The 8,720-nt window shown below is 37.2% G+C and overlaps 1 protein-coding gene across 3 annotated transcripts in view; it reads right to left on the bottom strand.

Annotated features, from left to right (window-relative positions):
- The window catches only part of ARHGAP42 (Rho GTPase activating protein 42), a 229,064-nt gene extending 220,350 nt beyond the window's left edge, over positions 1 to 8,714 (bottom strand). For all 3 annotated transcript variants that reach the window (XM_006907501.3, XM_025043742.1, XM_025043741.1), the window contains exon 1: positions 8,424 to 8,714. In XM_006907501.3, coding sequence (XP_006907563.1) covers positions 8,424 to 8,577 — 154 coding nt within the window. In that variant the 5' untranslated portion in view covers positions 8,578 to 8,714. The remainder of the gene's footprint in view (positions 1 to 8,423) is intronic.
- Between the last annotated feature and the right edge of the window lie 6 nt (positions 8,715 to 8,720).

Here is an 8,720-nt window from a genome sequence, read left to right as displayed (position 1 = left end):
TTTTTACTAATCCGTTTTGTCTTTAGAGTATCATCCAAATACCCTCTCTTGGTGATTCTGACACCAATTCAATCATATCACCTTCCCTGGATCAAATAGCTACTAGACTCAATTTCATTTTCTCACTGAGCCAACTGAATCTTCCTTCTCAATTCTTAATTAAATGTTCTTTTTTTCCCATAATTCCCTGCTCCCAGACCCTCCAGCAATGCCCTACAGATCTTACCATTTTCTTTTCTCACCTCTCAACCTCTGGGATGATCTCACCTCAAACATAATTACATTTGGAAAACATTTATGCAGCGTAAAAATCTTTTAGGACAGTGCTTTTTCTAAGCCACTGTCTGCTTTCAATGCAGAAACCAATGTGGAAAAAAGATCTCTCATTTGCAGTTTGGCCTGTTATATTCTGTGAAACTGCCCACTTCTGATAAGTGCAAGTTGTGACCATCATTTCTAATAACTTTTATAGGCCACTGACCTGAGCCAGCATAACTAAAGCACCAGCTATGTCAATAAAGTCTCTAAATCTATGCTGCCTGTTCATAAACCCTAAATGCCAGTCTAATGCTTTCTTGGTTCCCAAATCATAGATTATTTACTTGTTTAAAAGAAAAAAGCTAAATCAAAACCATGCCACATTTTCTAATCCTTTCCTACCAAATTGATTTAATTTGCAAGACAAGCCCATGCTTAACATACAATTAAAGTATTTTCACTTCAATAAACTTGTTTCTAAAGAATGATAATAACATTAACATGAACCTGTTAAAGTCTTGAAAAAAAGCTGAAATTTTTAAAATTATAATGATTCTGCCTAAAGCAAATGAAAATATTGCATTTTTATGCTGTTATGCATTTTTTCCATTGACCTGATGCTATTCCTATTTTTGATGAAAATAGAGTCTGAGACAAATAACTTGTACCTATGCCACTGAAATTCTGAGTCCTGATGCTGACTGCTGTCCCCTGGGTTACCCAGTTTTAACAGAACAACCAGGCCAGGGCAGTTACATATGAAACCTGGTGGGATCGATATTAAAGTGCAAACTTGTAGTCTATTCCCTGGCTCATTCACTCCGCAGACATTCAAAACTCTCCTTCATATCATGCTCTTCTTAGTAAAACATAGATTGGTTCACGGTCAGCAATTACTGAGTGTCCGTGATTCAGAGCTGATTAGAATACAGATATCCTTGGCACCTAGAAGTTTATATTCAAAAGAATAAGTAAAATCTAACAAACAGAAGCACACGGGAATATGCCATGTGACTACGGAGGCATAGACTGGAATGATACATCTACATGTGAAAGAACGTCTTGGATTGCTGACAACACCAGAAACTATACAACCTTGCCTCTTGTAGTTTCTGGTGTTGTCAGCAATCCAAGAGCCTTCAGAGAGAGCATGGCCCTGACCTCACCCTGGTTTTGGACTTCTGGCCTCCAGAACTGTGAGAGAACACATTTCTGTTGTTTTAAGCTAGGGGGAAAATGATTTCATATGCAGAGAGAGAGAGAGAGGTATTAGTATAGGCAGAGAAAATCAAATTTAAGATACTGTGGGCATAGAATTGTAGGACTAACCAAATATTAAGATCCCAGTGAAGTACAAAACCTCCAATTTAAAACTGAAGTAGAAGGAAACAGAAAGAGTTAGAAGGACTCAGATGTTTCTCTCTAAGATGACCAGGTGGATACGAATATAATTGAACAAATGAGAACACAAAAAGAACATGGTGGAGGAGAAAGAAAAACTTTGTTTTGATATATTGAGTCCAAGGTGCCTGAAGCACATCCAGATGGTGGTAGGTAGTAGACTGGTGAAAATCAGACCCAGGGCTCAGAAAAATGAGGTCAGAGCTGGAACCCTGGGAGCAGATGTTATCACACAAGGAAAGCGAACAACAGTAAAAGGTCTAAGGAGAATCCTTGCATACCAGCAACATTTCAGAGAATAGAGGAAATAACTGAAAATCGAAGAGGAACTCAGCAATATTGCATACAAAGAAAAAGATGCAATGATGAAGCTGGAATCCAAAGAAAGTAAAAATCATGTTAGAAATGATCGCCTAAGGAATATCATGATTGACAAGCAGTTAGTATAACCTTTTAAAAATTCCTGCCTATGACCTCCTATGTTGACAACATTTTTTCATGAGTATACAGCTTTCTCAAATCTTCTCCAAATAGTGTGCCCCTTAAAAAGTCACCCCTATTATCTCTTATGTTGACAATTTTTAATTGTCCCTCAAATTTTCCGCAACTAACTTTTAAAACAGTTGGAAGCCTAATCTCTTATCCCTTTGATCCTCCAGGGTCACATAATAACTTTTTCATGGAAGACATACAAAGTCTGGTACAAGTTCCAAAACCATATTTAAATTGTTTTCACAACTAATTTTTATTTGCTTCTCCTTGCTAATACCTCCCACCACCACCACCACTACTCCTTTCTTTTTGTAGGGGGAGGGGGAGCTTATCTTTCATTCAGACATTTTAAGGAATAAGAAAATTACATAAGAGAAAATTAAAATTAAAAAGAGAAAATTCTCACCATAGCAAAGGAAAATCAATTTACATAGCTTCCATCTGAAAAGAGATAATAACACTATACAGAACATTCATTTCTATTAGCAGCTTATCACTCCCCTCCACACACGAACACATGCCAGTTTTCTAAATTAAATCATCACTTTTCCTGTGTACTAAAGAGAGAACCAAAGCTGGGTCTCTCATTTGGATAAGCTCCAGTAGATGTTTACACACAAGGGAATACTATTTGGCTTGTCTATCATATACTAGCAAGCCGTATTGCCGTATAGATTTGTGTGAGGAAATATCACAGAAATTCCATTACTGAGAAATGTGTCTGACTTCCAAATGAAAGGGTGTCATTTTGTGTCTGCCCATTTTTTCCCAGATAAAGCCAAGATCTGGAAGAATACTATCAATGTAGCAAAGTGATGTACATGGTCCTTTTTTCCCAACTTTTTTTCATACCACCTGACACTGTCCTTGACAAAATACAAGAAGCTCTCCATTATACCCAATAATCACCTAAATCAGATAAAGCAACATAAAAAATGTCATATTTTGACATTTTTAAAATACCACTAGGAATGGAGATTTTTACCAGAAATTAAAAAATAAAAAACCTATAATAATTAACATAAAATAATCTAGGCTATTAGTCTTAGCTTAGCCTATGTTCCTACTACGTTCCATGTAAAAATTATAATTAGACAAATTACTCTCAAATGAAATATTCAAAATCCTAGAAAATTCGGGTTTATATTTTCTTCTTTTATACATACATGCTTCTTCAACAAAGGAAAAAGAAAAACTGGCAGATGATCGGCTGCTAAAATCACATTCCTTACACAGTATTGTACATGTATGTTTTGCCTGTCGTAACACTTTCTTCAGCATTATAACGGGATTCTTGATGATAATATCAGAATACTGCAGATATGGACGATGGCATACTCTGATTAACTGAAACATTGCAGTTAAATGTAATCCTGTAGCGAAAAATCCATATTAACAGAAATATCCAGGCCAAAGACAAAACTGTTAAAATAACTACATTTCTAGTGACTCTCTTTTTATCATCCTGCCCCTTTTCCTTTGCTTCAAGGGCCATTAAGCTTAACAAATATTATGAAAGTCACTCCGCTTATACAAAACCTAGCCATTAAACTCAGAATATGACATCTGCAAAAAGTGAAGCACAGACACCATGCACTAGAGAGCCAAGTGCTCAGCAACTGGTTTGAATTTTTGGAATGAAAGTCAGCAAAAAGCAGGTAGCAAGTCCTTGGTGGAGGAGGCCAGATCCAGTGCGGATACACTATAAGGATTATTAGGTGCTGGGCAGAGGTTCAGCTGCATAGAGGAAGAGGAAGACTGGCGGAGCTGCGAGCTGAGACTGGTGGGTGGCAGGTGGGGACACTGGGAGGCCGGCACCTGCCAAGAAGGCTGAAATGAGCAGAAATTACCATCCAGCCAGCAGAGATGGTTGGGCCAGAACAGGTGGCAATCAGCTATGGCAAGAAACAATATTCATAAAAGAGATTCAAGACTAAATACCCGCCTTTCCTTCACTCCTTCTCATCTGTCCATAATAAACATTTCATTGTTGCATAATATTTACTGAATGTGGCTTAATAATCTGAAATTTTTAATCTAATATTTTTCTATAAATCTAGAGAAAAGAGTTGTCACCTTCTATGTATGCATTACTTGAATAAAATTGTACTTGGCACCAAAACAATACTGAATGTAAGCTTTATTATCATTTTTCTTATGTCATTTGAGTAATGCTTAAGCATCATCAACACAACTTACATTGTGCTCTAAGAAATGTTTATAATTGCAAGGATGTTGGTTAAAGCAGCTTTTCATTGACTTAAAAGTTGAGTAGTTATCTAAGTTTTTTGTACTTTCAGAGTACTTTGATCATAACTGTCATAGGAGGCAGTGCAAAAGCTGGTTGGTTATTGGTAAGCCCTTCTTCTCCACTAGGCAGGAAACATTTTCTGTTCTCTCAGCAACCAATTCCCTGGACTTCTAACAGGACAGCCCCTCAATTAGTACTACCTGCTGAAAAAGGAAAACCAAAGAAATAAAGATTCTTATTGTTAAAAGGTACCTATTAAGCTATTGCAGAGAATCAGGAAAGGTAGACGGAAGTACTCAGCCAGCCCAATTTAATTCCACTTTGATGAGCGCCAAGGTTCCCATTTAAATTAACACGAGCATAACTGCTTTTACTTGTACATGTCCCTGAGGCAGAACCTTAAAGCACCACATTCCTAATCTACCAGTTTCTAAAATTAATTACAGTTCATTTGAAAGATACAGTTACTTCTACTCATTTAACTCAAATTCTAAAGACTATAAGAACCAAATAAATGGTTAAAGCAATTCTACATCCAACTTTGATTAGGCTGCCCAGCTAAACAAGCAAAAGGACCCTCCGTGGAACAAGCAGCAGTGTAGCTTTTGCAGGTAAAGGAGAATTTATGAGTTCCATTTTAAATAAAATCTGGGTGCAAATTTAAATACCAAAAAATAGCCTAAAATTAGTTCTCAATAAAAGTTGAAGAATGATCAAGTAAACAGCGCAATAACTAGAAAGGCTTTCAAATTTCTTGTCTTTTTCCTTACCTTTTACTTAACTCCTTCTTTGTGCCACCAAAAACTGGTAGCAAAGTGGGCTCTGAACATACACACAAAATAATGACCGGCTTAAAGTAAAAAAACAAATGAAACCTGGCTAAAGGTTAAGCTGGTGAAACACAGCAAATAGAAGGCAGGTTCCAGGAACACCTCACCCTTTCCAAGACTTTTCAATGTAGCCTTTGCATTTATGGTTTTCTTTTACTATAAATGACTGTTTAATCTCCTGATCACAGGAACACCAAGGCAGTGTACTTCAAAATGGGGTCTGTGACCACTGAGGATAGACACCTTTAAGAAACTATGTGCTTCCCTCTTGCTATTCTCTTAATTAACTGCATATTCTACATCGACTTATGAACAACCAACTTCTACCACTCAAATTACATTCCCTTCTTATTTGTGTTATGGATCACTTGTGCCAGGAACTACTGCTTTAAGAACAGAGGCAATATGACCAATAAATAAATAAAGTTTGTGATTGAAAGAAGGCCATCATCAGGGCAAGAGATTTTGAAGAACTACAGTTTCAGTTGGAAAAAAATAGTGAGAAAATGAATCATCAACACACAAGATATTATCAGCAGTCTTTACAGACAGGAAATTTTGTTTCAGCAAAACATCATCATCCATTAGATTAATTAAACATAGTTGAAAAGTTTTCTATTGGTTTCACAGTATCCTTTATATTTAATTTGTAAATCAATTTGCTTTTAAGATTGCATGAATAGACATAAGAATTATAGTTTCATGCTTGGACATATTTATTTAACTACCATAATAAATAATTAAATCTATATTAGAGTCCATTAAGATTATTGTTTCCTATAAAAAGAGCCTGAACACACAAGTTTGAGAAACACTATCCTAAAGGCAGAGGAAACAGTTGACTAGTCTACCTTAGATCAGGAGACCAAAGAGAGACACAGTGATAAGAAAGGAAAGATGGCCCATGTGCTGCAGGGCAGGGTGGAGGAAAGAATGTTGATAAGTTCTCTCCACCCAAACAACTCAATTCAATGAGTATAATTCAATTTCCATCTATTCTTTTTTTTCTTTTTTCTCTTATATTCTTTTGGGGGAGGAGGGGTAGTTCGTCATTTTTGCAAAGACAAAGTTCTACTTAAAAATGGTTCTTTGAATTCAAAAGACTAGCACCTGTTAAAGAACAAAGTTCATAGAATAACATTTGATGAAAATGGTGATTTTGAGTCATAAGGCATAAACTAAAACCTGATTCACCCGAATCAAATATCCTTGATTATCACTCACCAAACATCTATAAGGCTTGTAACAAAATGAACAAGCAATGTTAGTAGTGAGATTTTTATAGATATTCTCTAATTTTACAGGAAAAGTAGGACCCAGAGAGGTTAAATTACTTACCAATAATCATACAGCATTTAACAGCACCAGAACCTAAATGCAAGTGTATGTTAATCCACTTAATTAACTGTCATCCGTTTTCTCAAAGTGGATGTAAATATGAAATTCAATAATTCATTTAAAAATATATATATATATTCAAGAAACATGTTCTCAAGATTTCTCCATTTATGAATGAAAGAACAAACCTATAAGAATGGAAATCACCTGATTTTTGCAAAGCTAGATTAAAAAAATCATAATAAAGTATATAATATTACTAGTAAAATAATGTACATTTCAGAGTTTTTATTCCAGTTATGTATTTTCAACCTTTGAAACGCTAAAATTGATCTTCAGCAGCGTGAGGAGAAATGTCATTTGTAGACAATCTGGCATCTCTAGCAAGAGTAGGCTCAGCATTTAGCACTCTGAGATGGGGAAACTTTTTGAAGAGGCATCCTGCTCTTTAAGAGGCAAAGAGGCTAGTTCTAAGACGTCAGGCAGGATTTGCAAATCAGAAGAAGAGTTCACATTTGTGTATACACAGGATAGAAATAATTGCAGATAAACTATTTTTCACAAATTAGTAAATATTGCTATAAGTGTAGCCTCAAATACAGAAATTAAGTGAATGTGAGCATAAAACATATTTTCTTTACCCTGGTCAAGTAACATAAGAGAAAAATAAATGTTCTAGCATTTGGGATGGTTAAAATAAAAAAGGATTTGGGAGCACACTAATTTCAATACATTTTGCTAAGCTCCATCCTTACTATTATTAATACATGGTTCAAAATACACAGCAGATGCTAATGTTGTCTGTTTCAGGCACACACACATCCCCACCATGTTGTTACTGAGCCTGCACTTGACATATACAATGCTTCCCCTACATTTGTCCTGGGGATTGCTAGATCACTCAAAGGCCTCTTCACCCTATGAAAATACTTGACTCATCCAGCCATGTGACCAGAGATTCCAGGGCTTCTTTCAGTGGCTAAAAGCATTCTGAAGAATCTGTTAGTAGCAAATACATCCTGGGAGAGGTAACATGTTAAGCTTTATCATTTAGTCACTCAATTATCTATCTACAAGAAAAACTCTGGAGTTTCTTTTACTGTCCACCTTAGGTCTTATTATTTAAAAGTGAAGATCCAGATCAAGAAGTATGTGGACAGGAGGTGGGAGAAGCCCCTTTACTTTCTACAGAGGATCATCAGAATTTCGGATTGGCCTTTAGTCCCTGAACTCTCACCTTCAGTGACTTGACCAATACCAGATTTACAAAGCAAATGAAAAATTAAGATGCACAAAAACTTGTAAAGAGATAAAATCCACTGATGTCAAGCTGTCTTCGATCATCTTACCAAGTGGCAAAACTACAAATGCATATTTGAAAAAAAAAAAAAAACCTCAATGATGGTATCCAATGAAGAGCCACTGATATAAGAAATTAACTATCCACACAAAAAATTAATTATATTCTTTGACTATCTCTAAATAAATTAGCTTCGTTTTATCATTAAGACAAACTTTTGAATCCTTCCTTAAGGCCTTTAAGTGTTCAAACTAGACACAGTAAAATTACAAAAAAAAAAAAAGCCCCCAACGTTTTTCCAGGAACGTTATACAAAAAGATGACATTTTACACCTTTTGTCAGGATACATTCCAGCGTCCAGTAGAGAAGTAACTACGAACACCCAAGAACAAACTTTGTTGGCCACCAGCAGGGGAGCTCTTCAACTTAGTCCCCAAACCCATTCAAACAAAAGAAGCTCCGTCTCCTCCATCCCACTCCCCAGACCCGCTCCCCGCGGGGATACTCCAGATCCCCGCTCCCTCTCCACCCTCCCCCGCCAGCTCTACTTACTCCTCAACGCCCCGATGAGCAGAGAGCCGTCCTTAATGAGCTCTTTGATGAACTTGTTGGTTCGCTCCAGCTCAATCTCGTGACACTGCAGGCGCTCCCTGAAATCCGGACTGTCTAAGTAGGAATCGCTGAACTCCAGAGTAGGGAGCCCCATGGTACAGGCACTGCCAGCGGCCGCCGGGGACACGTCTGGGTCAGCGGTCAGGGCGGGGACAGCTGGCGACTGCGGCGGGCGCTGGGGACCCGCGATCGCGGAGAACGCGCCGGGACGGGAGGGGACTGCGCCAAAGGAATGGG

The sequence above is a fragment of the Pteropus alecto genome, unplaced genomic scaffold (assembly GCF_000325575.1).
Source record: "Pteropus alecto unplaced genomic scaffold, ASM32557v1 scaffold12, whole genome shotgun sequence".
Lineage (NCBI taxonomy): Eukaryota > Metazoa > Chordata > Mammalia > Chiroptera > Pteropodidae > Pteropus > Pteropus alecto.
The sequence above is the reverse complement of the archived record's forward strand: the minus strand, read 5'-3'. Positions and strand labels throughout refer to the sequence as shown.